Genomic DNA, 22,575 nt, shown 5'->3' on the forward strand with positions numbered 1-22,575 from the left:
TTTAAAATTTCATAATTTTCTTATTTTACATCTGATTTTGATAAAATTTTCAGCGTTATTATTCTTGTTTGATTTTTTTCTTATTTATTCAAATCAACATTTTTCTGGGGTGGACTTGATCTTTGAAATAAATATGAGAAAATGATTGAAAATAAGAATACTTACATAAAAACCAAAAGTTATCCTTCTAATGTCCATAATGTATTTTCTTACAGTGAGAAACATTGCTATTTGATACCTACATTATATCCAACACATTTCATCTATAGATTTATTGTTGGTTTCAAAAGTCATTGTCATGCTATCCACATACATGTATTGATCTTGTCTGGACTATTTATCATGCTCACAATGTTCCCTGACATACATTTTTAATGTTACATGTATAATTTACAATTGTATTCTAATATAAAATCTTTTGATTTGGATCTTGATGGTCTAATTGCCATTTCATACATGTTCGTCTAATAACCAGTTGGTCCAATAGCCAGTTACAATGTAGTCAATATACCATTTTGTCTAAATTGAACTTTTTGGGCAAAATGAAAGAAAATAAAATGGATATTAGACCAACTGGTTACTAGACGAAATGGTCATAGACAAACTGGTGGATAGACTGTAAGACAAAGTGATGATCGGACCAAATGGTTGTTAAACAAAATTTTGATGGACATAATGGCATTAATAGACTATAAGAAGGTAGATCATGTGATGAATGGATGAGTTGGCAATAGACGACTTGACAATTTACCTCTTATTGTATATTGATATCGTCCCTGTACATTGCTCTCTTGTGTTTTACAGTTTCAAGATGCGATGGAAAACTTCCAAACGTAAGTAGAATTATTAATATTTTTTATTAATCAAATACTTCAAATTTATTAATGCAAAAGATTTTGTTTCCTCTTTTTTTTGGGGGGGGGGGGGTGGGAGGGGCAGTTTCCTGTCATACATTGTACATGTATGCCACTTTGAAGTACTGTAAATACAGATTTTATCATGAATTTAGATTTATAATTCAGATTGTGGTAAACCATTTTTGTATTCAGATGTGACATGATGGATGTATTTTTGATGAATTGAGGTCATAGGTATTAAAGGGGTGGTCCAGGCTGAAAATATTTATAGCTTAATACACAGAGTAGAACTCACTGATCAAAACGCTGAATATTTTATCAAAATCGGATAACAAATGATAAAGTTATTGAAGTTTAAAGTTTAGCAATATTGTGCAAAAACAGTCATGAATATTCATTAGGCGAGCTGATGATGTCACATCTCCACTTTCCGTTTTCTTATGTTATTACATTTCATACTTGTGTGAATAAAATGTCTCCCTTATGATGAAATAAGTTGCAGCAATAAATATCTAATGCACTAATCAGTTGTCAATCCAATTATTCTAGTTCTTGGAGGAAAAAAATTGAATAAACCAAATTTCATATAATAAAATACAAAAGAATAAGTGGAGACGTGACATCATCAGCCCACCTAATGAATATTCATGACGACCGTATTTACAAAATATTACTAAACTTTAAAATTCAATAACTTTGCTATTTGTTGTCCGATTTTGACGAAATTTTCGGCATTTCGCTCAGTTAATTCTACTCTATTTATTAAACTTAAATACTTTCAGCCTGGACCACCCCTTTAAGATTAAGTATTCTCATTCATACATGTACATATAGTGTGTCCCAGAATCAAAAGAAAACGTGGATTCCCATTTCTCTTTTCTTCAAAGGAAAGGAAATTATGATAATTCATTTACATCATCATACAATTCAGTTATTCTTCTCTATTTTGATACCTATGAGACAAACACTTCACCATTAATAAGCAAAACAAGTTTGAAATTTTTTATGTCAAAATCTGGCTGCACAGAAAAAATTTGGCAAGATTGGTATGTGTGAATGATTTGATAAGCTGTTGGTCTTAAAATAAAGACAAGATTCCACTATATTAACATAACAATTTATGGTGAAATCTATCTCTGAAAACGGGTTTCTTGTTTTTTAACCACTGTAAAGACCATTTTATATTCCATATTTGAATTGCATCACATATATTTTTTTTCTTTTTCCTTGTCATTAATCTTCAGCTGGTAGTAGCCCTTTAATTATAATATAAATGTCAGTTTTATTGATATTGACAAACCTTAAAGTGGAATGCAAGGGTTGTTTGTACTTCTGATTACATCTAATGAATCATTGTTTACCATATTACCTGAGGTCTGAGGACAGGTTAATCTAGCCTTCTAGGTCAACAAAAGGAGTCTAAAGCTGTTGTACACTCTTTTCTGTTTCAAGATTTGTTCTTCTTGATTTGTGCCATTGCAAATTTTATTATTTTTGGGTCATTCCAATGCGATTTGAAGACTTTTCTAAATGAAATTATTTCTCACTGTAAGAACTGACAAAAGGAATGCAGATTTTGATTGTTGTGCATGAGTACTACATGTATATCTAGTAATGATATGAACATGTTAGGGCCTGCATGTAATCACATATGGATTTTGCATTTTTTTTTTAAATAAACCGATGAAATTATTAGTTTTTAAAGAAAATTTTTAGTGTTTGAATATTCAGGTATACATGTGTAGATGTATATCTTCAACACATAAATTTTAGAATTTGAAGGTCAAGTCCATCCCAGAAATATGTTGATTTGAATAAATAGAGAAAATCATAATGCTGAAAATTTAATCAAAGTTGGATGTAAAATAAGAAAGTTATGGCATTTTAAAGATTCGCTTATTTTTCACAAAACAGTTATATGCACAACTTGAGAGTCAATGACGTCACTCACTCACTATTTCTTTTGTTTTTTATTGTCTGAAATATACAAATTTTCATTTTTTACAGATTTGACAACAAGGGCCAACTTGATTGACCAATATAAAATAATGTTAATTCCACATGTTTAGGGAGGAATTAATATTTGTTTCACTTGACAATGAGGTAAAAATTAAAATATTCAGTAGGTGGTTTCAGACCGCCTCGAAGTTCGCCAGTTCCAGGTATTCTCTGATAGGGAAATTTACCCCGATCAGAAAATACCAGGTATTTTGGTAATGTGAAAGCAAACTACGCGTAATTTCCCCGAAAGAAAATACCCGCTAAATAGTAGGTACTTGGCGAAATTACGAGAACATTCGTGGGGATTTCCCAAGGTCGCAGGTATTTTGGCGATGTGAAAGCAAATTACGGGAACTTTTAGCCCAGCGTGTCGTTGGGTGCGGAGGCATGGGTGGCTGCTGGGCTAGTGATTTTGAATCTCGCGCCTTGCCTGCTTATCAGACCATACTGCGCATGCTCGTAACTTCGGGAACTTATTCCGAAGGATGTGTTTCGGGGCGGTGTGAATGCAGGAATAATTAACGGGTATTTTTTAGCCTTAAAAAGTTCTCGTAATTTAACGGGGATTCTTGTGATCGAGGCGGTTTGAAACCGCCTAGTATGTCATATAATAAAATACAAAAGAAATAGTGAGTAGATGATGTCATCAGTCTCCTCATTTGCATGCTGACAAGGATGTGCATATAACTGTTTTGTGAAATTAAGCAAAACTTTATAACTTTCTTATTTTACATCCGATTTTGATGAAATTTTCAGTGCTATGCTTGTTAGATTTTTCTCTTATTCATATTGAATTTTTGTTAGGATGGACTTGTCCTTTAAGAAGTATGTCTGGAACCCCACCCCTTGTCCCCTTAATGCTTCTGACGGTGGTTTGAGGCTACTACTTTGTAAATGATAGAGGAATAAAATAAAAAATAACAATATTCAATGAAGTACATACATGTATACATGAACATTGATGGAAGAGAAGATTTTTAAAGAAAAGAGAATAAAAAAGAAATTCATGACACAATTTAAAGAAGAAAAAAAAGGTAAACACACATTACAAAAAAGATGAGAAGAGGAGATAAGAATGTAAGAGTTAAAAAAACAAAAAATAGATTTGAATAAAAAATCACAAATTGTATTAAAAAATGGCACAGCGCAAGGTGGTGTTAAGCCAGCCCATGTTAAGATGTGAACTTCTTAGGGGTTTAACCATGTAGAGATGGCTTTTAATTGCGGATGTGGGGCCTCCTCTGAAACATGAGGCAGAACAGGGTACCTAGTGCAGGAAGCTATTATGCATTAGAGGTGATAATTAAACTGAGGGTTATCTGTGAGACAGGTATTACTCAATTAGACCAGTGTACTGTGGAGAACAGGTCAAATTTGCGCATGTGTGTGATGTTGTTTGTGAGTGAGTGTGTGTGTGTGCAGGTATTGACTCATCGTGAGCTCTGGCCGGGCTCATCCTATTTGCCATGCATGACAGTTCTCCGCAAATCAGATGAGAAGGGATCAATTGGATGAGGTAGATTGGATTGATTATCATTAATGTATGCATAGGAGTTTAGAGGATACCACAGCCCTGCTAGGGTGCAAGGGGTAATAATGTGTGAGTGTTCTGCTGATGGTGATGAGGATCACTGGTACATTTAGTGCTACAGTACCTGACTGATTTTTGGATTATCCTACATGTGATGTACTGAAAAGGGATAGTATAGTAATTAAAAGGATTCTGTTTCAATGATGTCTGTAGAAGCTATTGGTTGTGAAGGGTAAGTTAGTACATTATGTATGTGGACATAAAATTTATGCAATATTAAAGGGGTAAGTCATGACTTATTTTGAAGAAAATAGAATGTGCAGACAGAGAAACTCTGAAACAAAATATCCAATCTCAAAGTAATTTTTGAAATTCTTATCAATCGAACTAGTGGAACTGAGGTCCTCTGTCGTTTGCTATGTACCTAATGTAGTGTGACACATGATGTTTTTCTCTTGTATCAAACACATTTAAGCCTTCATCACATGCAATAGTTGTGTGATATAGATAAAGTGACAATGCACACCATCTCTTTGAATTATGTTATTGTGTAGGTTGATCCATTAAACAGATGGCTCTAATGATCACCTCCAAGTATTACTTGATTTTTATGAGTCATATGCAGACTGCAGTGAGCCTGTCACAATTATTATAATTGAGGGCCTTGCATACAGTTTGTGCTTTGATTTTAAAAGTGCATTCAGAGACCAGACCTCAGTAGCAGTAGTTTGTGCATGCTAAATTTGACTCTATTGCACCAACAACATAATTTATGTGTGAATGATATTTGATAGTATTATCATTATTCTTGCTTGCATCTGGCCTCACATAGCAGAAAGAGCCCAAAACACAGGTAGGAATAGTATTTGTGTACAGAGGTGTATTAAGTAAGTACATGTACATCCAACTATGGATGATTCCATCAAGCCTTAGCAATGTCTACAATCTCCTACACTGTATTTTTTATAAGATTAATATGATAACCCATTTAATGCACATGCACATGTATTGCAAGGGGAAAGGTTTGTTTTTTCACATCTCTACCTGTTTTCATTCCTCACAGTCCCTGGATTGGTTCCAAGCTCTTCAGCTTGTTCTTTGATGTATACATTGTACATGTATGTGGTAACACTGCATGTTTCATTCCAAACCCTGATTTTGTTTGGCTGGTACTGAATTTTGGGGTCCCAGGTGTTCATGTTCTTCACATGAATAAGCCAGTTCGTAGTTCCTTTCTGCGCATGATCAAAAGATTGTACGCATGATCAGAAGAAAGTTATTTGTACGAAAGTGACATGGTGCTTTAAAATCTAATGAGATAAGCACCAACTTTGATGTCTTGATTATTCATATATTCTTTTGAATAGTCGTTTTCATTTACATCCACAAAAAACAACAATGCTTCCACGAACGACTGGTATTTCACAGTTTGTCAAGTACATTGTGCAACATGCTAAGATATGCATTCAAAGTAGGAATGCAACAAACACCTCCATTAAGTGTTCATTGGTGTGCTATTCTAGTCACCTGGTCTATTCAATTTCTTCATCCTGCTAATGCTATGTAAGGCAAGCATACGTAATATCTTGCTTTGAAATCTGCCTATCATGATGAAAGAAATGAAAGGTCATTTGACCAAAATTGCCCATGAAGTAACTACGAACTGGTCTATTTGATTTCAAGTACTAAAAAAAATGTCTTCATGGGACCCATGAATGAATAGGTTTCATAAAACATTTTGCATTGATTGGTATGTTGGCTGGGGTTCTTGCCGAAGTTGGATGTACATGTACAGTACTAGTTTCATATAATGAATGTCTGCTCTCCCGAACCCATTATACATGTACAACCGTACAAGTACCATTACCTTCTTTTATTTGCCGTCTATAATTGTGGTGATCTCATTTTTATTTGCCATTATCATATCTAACCTATTCATTGTGTGATTTAGTATTTTGCTTATTTTAACATTAAATAGCTGGCCATGTTTTTTAATGCCTCTGGCCATTGTAATGTTCATGTAGTAGTTTGCCAGAGGCATTGTTTTGAGGTTCTATGTGATGTCTGTCCCAATTTTCGTTCTCGCGACAATGCAAGATCAAGTTGATTGATCAACTTCAAACTTATATTGTAATGTAATGATTGTTTCATAGTTCAATGTACAGTAAATGTAGACTTGGGGGTTCATTTTACTTTGTTACCCAGTTTTAATTAGTGTACAGTAATTGCCAAAAGAACTTTGCTGAGTTTCTGATCCAGTATTGTTCTGTTAAAGTGCCAGTAGACTTCTTTTAGTTCTAAATACATACAGTATCTATTTAATAGTTTTTTGTTCAAATTTAATTTCTCATTTAGTTATTTGTAAACATTGAAAAGCATGCCTTATTAACCTGAATTAACATACATGTGCATTATAATTTTATGTAGATGCAAAGTCAACACATGGTTAAAGTTTACATCTGTGCAGCTCCCCATGAATGAATATGTTTTATTTTGTTTACATTCAAGTTCCAGTGAAATTAAAAGAGTATTCATTATTCTATCATTAATCAGACATTATTTCATCATCATCATACATGTCTTAAATATTTATTGTTAAAGTTTTATGTTCAATCATGTCTTAAAGATTTATTGTTAAAGTTTTATGTTCAATCATGCAAATACATGTAGACATAAGGGAGCAGCTGACAAGTGCTGCAAGTGAATTGAAACTTAAAAATATTGTTTCTCTGCCTCTGTTAATCTGTTGATTTTTGTCAAACCTTCAATATGTCCCCCCTGCTTTTATGCAAATCAAACTGATTTCCCAGTCCTAATATGTATGGGGGGGGGGGGGCATTTCAATCATTAAACATACAATATGTACAGTGAACTTTAATTGGTCATCAAAAACAACTAGCATCTTAATTTCAATGCTGTGTGTGTATTGGTATTAGATCACTTTTTTCAAAAGCCATATAAATATTAACTTTTTCATTTTTAATTGTCTTATTCACAGAGTAAAAGAAATGGATCTAGCTACTGCCATTGAAGAGACTACAGTAGCACTCAACCTCTTTCTCAACAACAAATTCAGTGAGGCTAGAGCCATATTTGAACCATGGTAAGAGACAATTTATACTTTTTTGACAGTGTATGTTTGTCTGGTATCTGCGCACAACACTGGCATATCACCAATACCAGTAGGCATGTGGAGCGTTTGTGGCCCAGTGGATTAGTCTACGGACTTTGAAACAGAGGGTTATGGGTTCAAATCCCAGCCATAGCGTAGTTTCCTTCAGCAAGAAATTAATCCACATTGTGCTGCACTCAACCCAGGTGAGGGGAATGGGTACCTGGCAGGAATGCATTCCTTGAAATGCCAAGCACGTAAAAGCTGCTTGAGCTATAGCCAGGGTAATAATATCCAAGTCCTTTGGAAGCGCATAGAGACGTTATTCATAATGTGTTATGAGCTATACAAGAACTGACAATTATTAATAAAGCGGTGCATTCAAGCAAATGTGAAAAAAAGGAAATTATATTTTCCTTCATAAATCATGTTGAATTTGTATTTATGTTGTTTACCGTACATACCAAAGATAACAGTTTTAGAGCCAATTAAAAATACCTGATAATTTATAAGCCTTTATTTAAAGGGGGAGGGACTCTACCTCCTGAATACCCTCTCATACTGTAGGTGCCTTCAAGCAGTACAGTTCTGGTAAATTTGGCATTAAATACAACAACTGGTAAATTAGAACTTTTGATCGATGGTCTAGATTATAGACCTACAAGAATATTACCCAGACCAAAATCAACATAAAATTGATTTCAGATTAAATGAGAAGAGAAAAATAAGTCAACAAGATCGGTAGAATATCTGTCAGTGTATGGTGAAATTTTTATGAAAGTGATGGAATATCAATTTTGAATATTCTTTTATTAGTAATACACTGTATGCATGTAAAAATGACCACTTTAGAGGCATAAATTATTGTGTGCATGCAGTCAGTAATTTTTTAATTCTATCCTTTATATCTTACCGATGCTTTCTCTCCTTTTGCAAGGTCTCATGCAAGTATCTACCATGCCTTGGGCCACGGAACTATCAGCTACCTCCAGGCTGTCATGACCTTTGACCCCACAGACATCCAGGAAGCTATCAAATGGATCAAGAACTCCATTGAGGTTGCCAACCGGTTCCGGAAGAAAACGAGTGTGATGACGTCCATGTCAAAAATGATGTGGAAGACCAACTATAACACATACACAGACGGTATGATGATTTTTAACTGTATGACAAAATTATTTTGGGTACTTTTACATGTTGACGACTTTTGGCCGAAACCGCTGAACCGGTGAAATCAAGAAATGCATAATAAATACAGTGGCATGCATTCTAATGTCCAGCTTAATTTAGGACATGGTCTACCCCTGCTTGAATTTAGTGGAAAAACCAAAAATGTCGATATGTTTACATCTTTATATTTGTAATTTTTACTGTGCTCTTTCCCAATGCTTTAATGGTGAATAAAATAATTACTTCTTGTTTTGAGTCTTTAAGTTATTCCATAGCAGTTATACAGTATTGCAGCATGATAATAAAAGTGTCATTTCATATAAACAGAATAGAATGACTGCACCCATATATGAATGAGTTATGTGGAAGCGCCGTGGTGTAGCAGTACTGACTCTTGCCTTGTAATCAGAGGGTCATGTGTTCGAATCCCACCATGGCCTAGCGTCCTTTGGCAAGGCGTCAATCCACACATTGCCACTCTCACCCAGGTGCTAATTGGGTACTGGTAGGAAACAACCGTCATTGTGGTTGGGGTAGCAAGTGTGCGCCTAACAGGCTGCTTGAAATGCTATGAATCCAGTGACCGGGTATTGTGAAGCGCTTTGAACAGACGTAGATTGTTAAAGCGCTATATAAATGCCAATTATTTTTATTAATAATGATAATGTTGTTTGAAGGTTTGCATGGTGGCATGTACAATTGCTGATGTGGTTTACTCGCCGACTCAAGCCAGCATCTCCTCATCAGCTCTACTACTCAAGCTGTTCTCACTCAACATTCCTTCTGGTTTACAGTCCTTCTCAGGACTATTTTCAAGAAAGAATACTCTACTCTCAAATCTCCACTTTCTCGCCTATCCATTTCTTCTCTTCTTCTTCTATCCACTGTTTCTATAACACTCCACATGGTGTACCGTAAACCACATCAGCAATTAATAATGATAAGTTGTGTTTTTCCCTTTAAATAGAAGAGGTACATGCTGAGTTATGCTATGCTGAATCTCTCCTGGAGCGTGCAATCCTTTCTTTCATCCAAGATGACAACCTTATCAATTTCATCAAAGGTGGACTGAAAATAAGAAATGGTTACCATTCTTACAAGTGAGTTAACACTCCTCTTTCTCTTCTACAATGTATGTTTTATCCATTTATTTGGTTTAAATCAAACCATTTTCTATGTCCCCACAACCATTTGATTTGTACAAACGTCATGCCAAAACAAATGTGAAACCGAAAGGTCAAAAGTTGTTCTACAGCTCTTAATTCAGTGAACATGCAAATCGGTGATAATTCACTAACAGATAATTGTACTGTCACTTTCAATTAAAGGATTAAAGCCTGTAAAAAACTTTGCTAAAGGGTATGAATTCTGTAGTTGTATTATCTAATATTCAGTCATACATATTCTATTTTCTGTTGAAGAATTTTCACTTGTTGATGCTTGTAAAATTGAATTTTTAAAAATATCTTGTGTAATTCTGCCATCATATGTACATCTACAGCCAGTAATAATTAGGCTTTCACAATTGATGGTATCATTAAAATCATTGAGGGACGGCATATTATTTGCTGATACCAGACATTTGAAAAGCACTGGAATGCCTGTAATATACATGTAGCTGCATGTTTTGGGCTACCTAAATATGTCCAGTGTATATTCGGGCCGTAGAAAGCGAGATAATGATTAGCAGTGAAGGATGGAATGATGCAGAACATTACATGAAAATCTTTTGGTCAGAAAATCACATGCAATCTATGTGATAGGTAACGTGTTATTCAATAAACATAGTCGTATCAAATTCCCAATTTGTTTTCATTCATTTTACACAGTCCATCCTTTCGTAATTTTTATTGAATGTACTATGAATGATACTTCATATTCAAGTTGTTTTCTTTGTGTTTGATGTTTAAAAAAACAAATCACTTGATTGCTTTTCCGCAGATCATGTGTCCAGATGTTTGAAAATAGAACTTGGCCATCAGCTAGATCAAAGCAACAGTTTGAGAGCGGAGTCAAGTTTGGTAGTGGTACATTTAATCTGGTAAGTTGGTACCACCCCCCAATAAAATTCAAATAAAAATGATCAATGAACCCCCCCTCCCTTCCAAAATAAAATAAATAAAGAAGAAAAAGAAATGAATAGAAAAATTAATTTAAAAAAATAAAAAGAAAAAAAATTAACTAAATTTGAAGAAAAAGTAAACACCAAACCTCACGCAGGGTAGGAAATAATTTTTATTTAATAGGTCCAATGTTTATTTTTTCACATCGGGGTGATTGCAAAACTTCTTGGGATATTCCTTTAATTGCAAGCAGTAGATTCAAATATTACTATCCTCAATAATGGAATATTGATTTTCTAAATATTCTTTAATATTGTTTGCAGAAGGTCTTGGGTGACTCTCAATAGATGGTTGCCCCAATGAATTCAATTTGGGGAATAATACTGGGATTTTGGCTCTGATAATGGCAAGATCACCCTTTTCTACTTCTTACGCTAGATGACTTTAATATATTCATTCATACTCTGTCTTTTGAAGTCTTATCGCATATTAATGCAATATACGAGGAAGTGAATAGTATTATTGATCGACCGATAAATGATACTATGGGTGTGTTTGTTTGATTGTGTTTATAAATAGATATTGAATGTGATTTATTTCCTAGTGTATATCAATGTTGCCAAAGAGGATACTGAAATTACTAGAGTTTGTAGGATTCTCAGGAAACAGGGTAAGTATATATTTGCATTATCTTTAAAGGGAATTAGCAACTTTATAGGTCATTTAAAGATTTAGGGACCTGTTTCATAAAGAACAAATTGTTTTGGTTAAAACCATGGTAGTAGTGCTCAGAAGGGTATCAAAATCAAATATTTCTTAGTAGTTACCATAGTTGCAAAATTGTTACATATCATAATTATTCATGAAATTCGCCATGGGAATCTTAGCAAAACAATAAAATGACATGACTCTTCTTACTTCAAATCAGATAAAGATTAAATCTACAGTGTTATGCTTTGTTATGCAAAGTTAGATGTAGCTTTTAAACATATTGAATCCTTTTTGTCTCACCTGCGAAGCAAAGTGAGACTATAGGCGCCGCTTTTCCGACGGCGGCGGCGTCAACATCAAATCTTAACCTGAGGTTAAGTTTTTGAAATGACGTCATAACTTAGAAAGTATATGGACCTAGTTAATAAAACTTGGCCATAAGGTTAATCAAGTATTACTGAACATCCTATTAGAGTTTCATGTCACATGACCAAGGTCAAAGGTCATTTAGGGTCAATGAACTTAGACCATGTTGGAGGATTCAACATCGAAATCTTAACCTGAGGTTAAGTTTTTGAAATGTCATCATAACTTAGAAAATATATGGACCTAGTTCATGAAACTTGGACATAAGGTTAATCAAGTATTACTGAACATCCTATTAGAGTTTCATGTCACATGACCAAGGTCAAAGGTCATTTAGGGTCAATGAACTTTGGCCGAATTGGGGATATCTGTTGAATTCCCATCATAACTTTGAAAGTTTATGGATCTGATTCATGAAACTTGGACATAATAGTAATAAAGCATCACTGAAAATTTTGTGCAAGTTTCAGGTCTCATGATTAAGGTCAAAGGTCATTTAGGGTCAATGAACTTTGGCCGAATCAGGGGTATCTGTTGAATTACCATCATAACTTTGAAAGTTTATTGGTCTAGTTAATTAAACTTGGACATTAGAGTAATCAAGTATCACTGAACATCCTGTGCGCGTTTCAGGTCACATGACCAAGGTCAAAGGTCAATGAACTTTGGCCGAATTGGGTGTATCTGTTGAATTACCATCATAACTTTGAAAGTTTATGGATCTGATTCATGAAACTTGTACATACATGTAAGAGTAATCAAGTATCACTGAACATCCTGTTCGAGTTTCAGGTCACATGATTAAGGTCATGTAAGGTCAATGAACTTTGGCCATGTTGGGGTTTTTGTCTCACCTGCGAAGCAGAGTGAGACTATAGGCGCCGCTTTTCCGACGGCGGCGGCGGCGTCAACATCAAATCTTAACCTGAGGTTAAGTTTTTGAAATGACATCATAACTTAGAAAGTATATGGACCTAGTTCATGAAACTTGGCCATAAGGTTAATCAAGTATTACTGAACATCCTATTAAAGTTTCATGCCACATGACCAAGGTCAAAGGTCATTTAGGGTCAATGAACTTAGACCATGTTGGAGGAATCAACATCGAAATCTTAACCTGAGGTTAAGTTTTTGAAATGTCATCATAACTTAGAAAATATATGGACCTAGTTCATGAAACTTGGACATAAGGTTAAGCAAGTATCACTGAACATCCTGCATGAGTTTCACGTCACATGACCAAGGTCAAAGGTCATTTAGGGTCAATGAACTTTGGCCGAATTGGGGATATCTGTTGAATTCCCATCATAACTTTGAAAGTTTATGGATCTGATTCATGAAACTTGGACATAATAGGAATCAAGCATCACTGAATATTTTGTGCAAGTTTCAGGTCTCATGATTAAGGTCAAAGGTCATTTAGGGTCAATGAACTTTGGCCGAATTGGGTGTATCAGTTGAATTACCATCAAAACTTTGAAAGTTTATGGATCTGATTCATGAAACTTGTACATAAGAGTAATCAAGTATCACTGAACATCCTGTGCGAGTTTCAGGTCACATGACCAAGGTCAAAGGTCATTTAGGGTCAATGAACTTTGGCCGAATTGGGGATATCTGTTGAATTCCCATCATAACTTTGAAAGTTTATGGATCTGATTCATGAAACTTGGACATAATAGTAATCAAGCATCACTGAATATTTTGTGCAAGTTTCAGGTCTCATGATTAAGGTCAAAGGTCATTTAGGGTCAATGAACTTTGGCCGAATTGGGTGTATCAGTTGAATTACCATCAAAACTTTGAAAGTTTATGGATCTGATTCATGAAACTTGTACATAAGAGTAATCAAGTATCACTGAACATTCTGTGCGAGTTTCAGGTCACATGATCAAGGTCAAAGGTCATGTAAGGTCAATGAACTTTGGCCATGTTGGGGTTTTTTGTTGAATAACCATCATATCTCTGTAAGTTTATTGGTCTAGTTCATAAAAAGTGGACATAAGAGTAACCATGTATCACTGAACATCTTGTGCGAGTTCGAGTAGTATTCAAAGTCAGCACTGCTGCTATATTGAACCGCGTGATGCAGGTGAGACGGCCAGAGGCATTCCACTTGTTTGTTGAATAACCATCATATCTCTGTAAGTTTATTGGTCTAGTTCATAAAAAGTGGACATAAGAGTAACCATGTATCACTGAACATCTTGTGCGAGTTAGAGTAGTATTCAAAGTCAGCACTGCTGCTATATTGAACCGCGTGATGCAGGTGAGACGGCCAGAGGCATTCCACTTGTTTCAATGTATTGAGAGTTGTTATCAAGTTTCAATATATTTATTGATATATTTTCATTCTTTCTATTCCCTCTTTTTGATTCCACACACATTTATATTGGGAAGTCAAAATAGATGTTTAATACAGAGTTAAGAAACATCTCACAAAGTTACCTAATTATCTTAAGGCCTGGTCACACCGCCCGAGTGTTGTTGGAGCGGTAGGGAGAGGGGGTCGAATTTCGCTCTCAAATTTGGGGGGAAAAATCAAAAACAAAAATCGAAAACAAAATAAAAACAATCGAAATCGCAAATGGTGAACCGGAGCGAGCGGTGATGATTTTTTTCTCTCTGCTCCACGACCACTCCAACAACGCTCTGGCGGTGTGACCATGCCTTTAGTACCATGAATGTTGTACTGATTGATTAATTGTTTTAATCTTATTCACTGATATCCCTCCTACACAGATAAAAGGGCTGACTGATTTAGAAAGGGCTTCCAAACTTCCTTGTCTTAGGTCTCCTATGTGTTCCATGGTCATCATCAGTTACCATTCAATAGGAACTTATGTATTCGGTTAGTACATCTGACATTAATGATAATGTATCTAGAAGTCTCCTATGTATTCTATGGTCATCATCAGTTACCATTCCATAGGAACTTATTTATCCGATGAGTACATCTGACATTAATGATAATGTATCTAGAAGTCTCCTATGTATTCTATGGTCATCATCAGTTACCATTCAATAGGAACTTATGTATTCGGTGAGTACATCTCACATTAATGATAATGGTCTTCATCAGTTACCATTCAATAGGAACTTATGTATTCGGTGAGTACATCTGACATTAATGATAATGTATCTAGAAGTCTCCTATGTATTCTATGGTCATCATCAGTTACCATTCCATAGGAACTTATGTATTCGGTGAGTACATCTCACATTAATGATAATGGTCTTCATCAGTTACCATTCAATAGGAACTTATGTATTCGGTGAGTACATCTCACATTAATGATAAGGTCTTCATCAGTTACCATTCATTAGGAACTTATGTTTTCGCTGAGTAATTCTAACTAAGGCCCAAGTCATATTGCTTTTGGTTCACAAACAAGCCATTTATTTTAACCTGATAGACTCAGTGACGATAGACCAATTGGATGTTGAATAAGATGGGTATAGCTTAACTGGACATTAGACAAAATGGTGAATGGCCTGAATGACAATTGGACCATGTGGTGACTAGATGACATAATTTCCTTCAGCAAGAAATTTATCCACATTGTACTGCACTCAACCCAGGTGAGGGGGAAAAGGTTCCCGATAGGAAGAAATTCTTTGAATGCTTGAGCACCTAGGCAGCCCAGCTAAAGCCGGGGTAATAATTATAGCAGGGCCCTCTGGGAAAACAGTTTTCAGAACTGAAGTGGCTTCCCTGGGTAAATAAACCTAAATTATTATCATTAGATCATGTAGGATGAATTGAAAAAAGAATTGATTGGAAGTGGTTGTTGATCTTGAGCAAGTTATTAAATGCCGATACTTTTCAACACACAGGTACTGCTGATGGAGACATTGAGCTTGCTAGACAAATCTTAGAACCGTGTCTGAAGAACTATCCCAAGGGAGTCATCTTCTTATTTTTGGCAGCGAGGATAGAAGAGATATCAGGAAACCTGGATGAAGTGAGTATAATGATAATGAAACTAATAATGATAATAACAAGAGTAGGGGAAGGCAGGGTAAGTTGAGCATAGGGTCAAGTTGAGCCACCACCCCCAGGCCAATAATGAATGAGTCAGACATTGTAGTGGTGTCATGTATTGATGACCCATTACATAACCCTTAACCCCACCACATTGTTTAAAACTTTGAAAAAAAATACTTTTTAGAGGGGAAAATACAAATTTCAGCCAAAAAAAAACAAAAAAGGGTGTGAAATAGATCAGTGCTTTTTACCCACACATGTCTTAAAATCTAATAAAGAAATAAGAACAATATTGTTAGTCCTGGTATGGATTCTCATTTCTGTCATAGTCTTTTAGTTTTTACATGATGGATGCATAAGAAATGTATGGATTAGAAGTTGGGACTGGGAAAATTTGAGCCAGCCAACATGGGGCATGTTGAGCCATGGTAATTCTTATGGTAATGTATAATTAAGAATACAAACAAACCTTAAAATGCCATTGATATGCAGGCAGAAGGAGCAAATTCACATGACAGTTCTTTTGAGGGAGAAGGACTTGAGAAAGGTGATTGAGTGCAATTGTTTATTTGTTAATACAGGCAATAGATAAGTTCCAGGAGTGCATTGCCTCGCAGCAGGAATGGAGGCAGTTTCATCACTTGTGTTACTGGGAACTTATGTGGTGCCACGCCTATAAACTTGATTGGCCAATGGCTGCTCAATATGCTAATAAGCTGTGTGAAGAAAGCAGGTGGTCTAAGGTAAGTACATGAATGAGGCATTGCAGGGGGGGGGATAGAGTGTATAGCCAACTTCAAGTTTTTATATTCTTTTATGATAAGATCTGGGTTTCATCCTACCACACCACTTTCATATATGCCCTTTTATGTGGCCTTTATCTACATTGGCCACTCTCCTCCCAGGAGTAGTAAATGGGTATCCAGTAGAAAGGATTCCCTTGAATGCTTGAGCCCCCGATCAGGATAGCTGCGCTAAAGCTGGAGTTGTAGTAGGCAGCATTAGAACCATTGTATGAAGCACTATATAGATGCTGCATATGATTGTTATTAGTAAAGGAAATAATCTGTTGTCTCACGATGTGGCAAACTGAATTTGCCAGGTTTCGACTGCACTTGCTTGTCTTCGTCAGGCAATGAAGCGGACAATCGCTGCGTGCGCCTTTTATACCGTAAGCTGCGTGCCGTCGGTGCTGGAATCGCCGCGCTATAATTGGTCGGAGCAACCGCCCGATAAGATCGGGCGGTCTTGGGGGGGCGCATGCAGGTGAATGGTCGGAAGCCATTCCTCGGGGATGTCAGTGCCGTTATCCCTGTTAACATTATTCGGATGTAGGTGGATTTGGATAGCCTCTTTAACTCGCCGTGTGTACCAGTGCTTATCCCGCATTCCAAGCATGCTCTGCTACTGCCGAACTATCTATGTGCCGGTGCTTGAATCTCGGCGATATTCTAGCATTCTTTTGCTTACGGGTCTGCCCGTTCCCGATATATATCTTGTCACAAGCCAAGCATGGTATCTTGAAGACAACGCTATCGAGTCTGGCTCGATAGCGTTATCTACAAGATACCATGCCATCGTCTTTATCATCATTTTTTTTTTCAGGCTATTTACCATCACCAGCAGGCTAGCTTCTTAGCCATGCATCTACCACGTACCGACGCTTGTATACAGAACATCAATGACATCTACGCCAAGGTACCAGAACTTAAACAACGTATTGCAGGCAAGTCTATCCCCATGGAGAAGTTTGCGGTTAACAAGGCCAAGAAACATCTCATCCATGGCACTGAAAATTCACTCGTAGGGCTGGTATGTATGCGCATATTAATAGACTCTGTACAAGGCATCCTTCTATATGTAGAATAATCACCTAACTCAAAGCATTATTTCAGACCATAATGTAATATTCCATAATGGGTGAAAAAAATGCATTCAATGACTACTAAACTTTTGTAATATTACAATATTTTATGATACTTGAGTATAGTTCACATTATTTAACCTTAAATTCTAAAGCTATAGTTAGTCTTTAATCCAAGGCCACCTATGTCATGACCTCAGATTTCCTATTGATTAAGCTTAATCCTCTTCATATTGGTCAAGGCATAAGTTTGGAATGTTCAGTTGAAAATTAAACAATTTTTTTTTTAGTAGTATTTATCTTAATTTTTTTCTTCACTTTTCATCCTGTTCAGGAGTTGATCTATATCTGGAATGGGTTTTCCATTCTTGCCAAGAAGAAAGAGCTTTTAGAACCAGTACTACTCTTAACAGAGGCAACACTTCAACAGCTTAAGAAGACGAAAGGTAAGTTATGATTTATGGGTTGACCTGGATCATCTTTCAACATATTGTCAGGATTGGACTGTCAGTAATTGATACAGAATTTAACGATTTATAGTTGAAACATATTTTTATGCATGAAAAATATAGAGTACTGTAGTGTCACGTAGTCAATTTTTTTTTGTGCAATTTAGCATTTTAATGACCATATTCCCGTTAAATATGATGAAAAACATCCACACATCAAGTTTGACATGAATTAGTCCATGATGGACCAAGGTCTAGTCAAATGAAAACATATAGTCCCATTAAAGGAAGTGTAAAGTGGCCTTGATTATTGTTTTGAATTGGGTCAATTTACGCTGAGTTCGATGGGCTTAGTAGGTATTTATATCACTATATCTTTCACCCCTATGGACTGACTTCCTCCAAAATTGGGCTGTGGATTTTTTCTTTATGCTCTACTGAAATACAACAAATAAAATGGCTTGGGTAGTCTGTTATCTTAAAATCAATCTCAAGGGAGCTGTTATGTACCCTAAATAAATATTTCATTTAGAGGTCCATTGTTCATTTTATTCTCATGACTTATTTGATTTTTGATATGTGTTCAGGTTCTGCGAGTAGAAGTAGTGGCTGTTACTGGGATGATTATAGTTTAGCCATGCTCCTGAAAGGAATCACCCTCAGATATCTGTCAAGACCTTCTCAAGCAGAACTGTGCTTTCAAGAAGTCATTTCTAAGTAAGTTCTACCAATTCCTCTTCTTGTGTATTACAGACTGCAAGAGCAGTGCGCATTTTAGCTTGCAAGCAGCTTGAGCGCTGCGATGAGCGAGTGCGCCACACATTTTATTATGAAATACACTTTTTGGGGGAAAAATGCACTTTTTTATCACAGAATACAATTTTTCATTCCCAGAGGTTGGCAGGTCTTGATTAGGAAAAATCTTTTTTTTTTACTCCCTGATCTATCTAAGAAATATTGAAAGGTGGTTGGTAATGTGATGCACATTTATTAATTTCTTTACATTGAGGCAAATGTCATCGGAGCAATTATTGCAGGAGAAATCACCATTATACTATTTCATTTTATGAAATCTGAAATACAGAGTTCAACTTGCCAGTAGTGTGCATTTACATTTTATCTAAATAAGTTAGAGCAATGGTAAAGTTTCTTCATTCAATGATTTTATCCATTAATTAAATAATGATTTTTATCCCATTCAATGATTTTATACATTCAACAATTCAATTCATTTTTGAGCAGAAATTATTATAAATAATCCCAAACTGTACTTTTGTGATGCCATCACTAACTGATTAGACACAACCCCAATCACTCTTTCCTGGAAAAAATTGAATTTCATTCATTAAAAGTAAAAAAATCAAATTGAGCATAAGTCTCTGACTATTACATTCATATGTCTCAATGATCAAGCTCCACCATACCTGTCAGACCTCCTAACAGTTCGCCAATCAATGTACAACACTCGGTCGTCATCACATATCCCTCTTCACATCCCCCGGACATTCAAATTAGTAGGTGATAGGTCATTTTCTGTGTTTGCCCCAAAATATTGGAATGGATTACCCCATAAACTTAGACAATGTTCTTCTACTGATGTGTTTAAGAAGATGCTTAAATCTCATGTGTTTTAACATGTTTAATATATTGCAAGTAGTGTTTAATTTTGTGTAGTTTTGTTTTAAGCTTTTACCGATTGTATTTGTTTTGTCATTGTACAGCGCTTTGTAACTTTTAAAAAGCACTTAATAAGAAGTAATTATTATTATTAAGTACATCCTCTCTTCATTTTGTTGTTGTTGTACCACAGTGAAAGAGATCTTCATTATGATCATTACCTGGTACCGTATGCAACCCTTGAACTTGGCTTACTCTATCTACAGTATGATAGATTGCAGGAAGCGAAGACGTTCCTTACACAATGCAGGTAAACTTCTCCTCCTCTTCTAACTTTTTAACCTTAAAATATCAGAAATGAGCCTGTCCCTATTCAAATTTCCTGTTATATGGATCACATATTTGTACTCAATCTGCAGTTGTGTTGATTCATTTATGTATTTATTTAGACACATTATTACAATAATGAAGTTCTTGTACAAAATGTACAAAGTACATGATCTTTTTTGCTGATGTGGTTTAGGGTACACCATGTGGTGTGTTATAGAAACAGTGGATAGAAGAAGAGAAGAAATGGATAGGCAAGAAAGTGGAGATTTGAGAGTAGAGTATTCTTTCTTGAAAGTAGTCCTGAAAAGGACTGTAAACCAGAAGGAATTGATGAGTGAGAACAGCTTGAGAAGTAGAGCTGAAGAGGAGATGCTGGCTTGAGTTGGCGAGTAGAGATGATGAGTAGTAGAGAGACTCGACGTTTCGGACAGGTTGACTGTCCGTCTTCTGAAGACGGACAGTCAACCTTCAAACAACATATGATCTTTTTTGTATGGTTGAATTATAGAAAAAAGAATGTTCCAAACATACCACCAAATATTATTTTTTAAGTGACTGTATTCATGTATTATTCTAATCCTCTTTTGTAATTTTTTTTGTAACAATTTTCCCCGTTGATTGAAATAATTTGTTCTTGATGAATTAGGTGACAAATAGCAGTCCCTAAAAGTATGATGGAAGTTAGCCTAGAGTTAACTAAACCACTGCTATGAGAATTCACCAATGTGCCCGTATTATCAAAAGAGGTTTCAATTGTACCATGGTACAAAACCTTTGGGTTATGCAGATTTCTAGTATTATCGTGCTTCATTGAGATGTCCTTTTGCCCAAAGCGTGCAATTATTTTTGGACTTTTCTTTAGTCTATATATGAAATAAGCATAATTATGTAGACAAATCTGTATAGTCGATGGTTTTGTAGCATGGTGTGATTTAAACCTCTTGAGAATATGGCCATACTGTCTAATTGTGACTGCCCCTTGTCAATCTTCTTTCTGACTATACCTTTCATCCAGGCATCACAACAAGAAATACATGTTAGAGAACAGACTTCACTTCAAGATGCATGCTGCCCTGGACAACCTCAAGACCAAGATGACACAGTCATCGGAGATCCCGGCCCAGGACTCGCTCAACCTTGAAGGAGAGGATGAAGAGAGGACTGGACCAGAAGAAGATGGACTAGAAATGAGCATAGCATCTGAAGCATCCCAGGACTCACTTGACAAGGATGGGCCGATAGATGGGCCAGGAACCAACCTCAAGAACAAAGACCAGGATTCTCTTACAGGAGATGGATCAGTAGATGGACCAATGAACAAAGTGGGACCAACAGAAGATGAGATAGCAAGGACTAATGACAAAGAAGACCAGGACTTGTCTTCTGGTCCTAGATAGTCCTAAACATCATCAAATACCCTGTGGTGAAGTGCAGCACAAGGCAAAATATAAAAACCGATATTGAGACTTGTGTGCAAAAATCAAGCAGGCATTCTTTATGTACAGTACTCAAGCATGTTGTTCATCACATCCTTCTTGATTATTGTGTAATAATGCATGTATGTAATATGCATCTCAAAGTTATCCCAATAAACTGACCTGAAAGTGTCAATAATGCCAAAGTGAAGGTACTTCGGAGATGCCTTTTATTAGTTCAGCTGTATGCATGTCTGTCCCAGACATAAATAATAACATCTGATTGATGAACATCTGTTAAAACCCTTAGACAAACACAGGTTTCTTTTAGTATTCAGCACATACTTGCAACCCAGTGTCTTTAATAGTGTTATCCTTCATGCTTTAGGAAACGGTGCTAATTCATTTTTTTTTCAAAGGATAAGTCCACAATTTAATAAGTATTAAACTTAGATTTAATCAAATTCAGATGTAGAATGAGAAAATAATGTCATTTAATTTTTTTTAATAAATATCAATTCGCATAACGTAGTTTGTAAATGAGAGAGCCGATGATATCACACAAATTTCTATTTCTTTAGATGGAAGCATCATGGTCTAATAGTTCTGACTCTTGCCTTTCAATCTAAAGGCGACTGCACACCTTACGATTGGTCTGCGACCAGATTTCAGAATAAAATGTAGTAGAATGTGATGCTAGTGTTGAGACTTGGAATATCTTACTGTGTAATGTTCTAAATCATTGTATGAATACCTGTCTGTGACTGTGCTATCATCCTTCTTAGAATAAAAGTGAATTTAATATCTAGTCGTAATGACGTCTTAGCAGTTGTACGATTGCCTACGATTAGAAATTAATTTGGCCTTTGCTCTAAAATGAAGGCTTGTAATCTTTCAAAATGGTTATATCAGTATTCTTTCAATAAATTTAACCTCAAATAAAATAATAGGTTCCATTTACTTTTTCAGAAAATTAGCAAAATGCGATTTGTTCCAAAATTGGATCGCGAACAGTCGTAAGGTGTGCGGTTTCCTTAAGGGTGGTGAGTTCTAATCCCAGCCATGACCTTAATTTTTTTCACCAAGGATTTATCCACAGTG

At 35.7% G+C, this 22,575-nt stretch overlaps 1 protein-coding gene across 6 annotated transcripts in view; it reads left to right on the forward strand.

The window, feature by feature from the left end:
* LOC121424086 (tetratricopeptide repeat protein 39B-like) overlaps positions 1-22,150 on the forward strand; it is a 32,276-nt gene extending 10,126 nt beyond the window's left edge. The window contains exons 3-17 of one of the 6 annotated variants that reach the window (XM_041619677.1): positions 805-833; positions 5,222-5,242; positions 7,388-7,492; positions 8,439-8,647; positions 9,639-9,771; positions 10,613-10,712; positions 11,339-11,404; positions 14,554-14,662; positions 15,649-15,776; positions 16,381-16,542; positions 17,405-17,611; positions 17,998-18,109; positions 18,700-18,829; positions 19,923-20,039; positions 21,075-22,150. In XM_041619677.1, coding sequence (XP_041475611.1) covers positions 805-833; positions 5,222-5,242; positions 7,388-7,492; positions 8,439-8,647; positions 9,639-9,771; positions 10,613-10,712; positions 11,339-11,404; positions 14,554-14,662; positions 15,649-15,776; positions 16,381-16,542; positions 17,405-17,611; positions 17,998-18,109; positions 18,700-18,829; positions 19,923-20,039; positions 21,075-21,456 — 2,010 coding nt within the window. In that variant the 3' untranslated portion in view covers positions 21,457-22,150. Of the gene's footprint in view, positions 1-804; positions 834-3,961; positions 4,375-4,400; positions 4,622-5,221; positions 5,243-7,387; positions 7,493-8,438; positions 8,648-9,638; positions 9,772-10,612; positions 10,713-11,338; positions 11,405-14,553; positions 14,663-15,648; positions 15,777-16,380; positions 16,543-17,404; positions 17,612-17,997; positions 18,110-18,699; positions 18,830-19,922; positions 20,040-21,074 lie in introns of those variants that run through there. The other 5 variants (XM_041619678.1, XM_041619682.1, XM_041619680.1 and 2 more) reach the window with 5 other exon arrangements.
* The last annotated feature ends 425 nt before the right edge of the window (positions 22,151-22,575 follow it).

This window comes from Lytechinus variegatus, chromosome 11 (genome assembly GCF_018143015.1).
Source record: "Lytechinus variegatus isolate NC3 chromosome 11, Lvar_3.0, whole genome shotgun sequence".
Lineage (NCBI taxonomy): Eukaryota > Metazoa > Echinodermata > Echinoidea > Temnopleuroida > Toxopneustidae > Lytechinus > Lytechinus variegatus.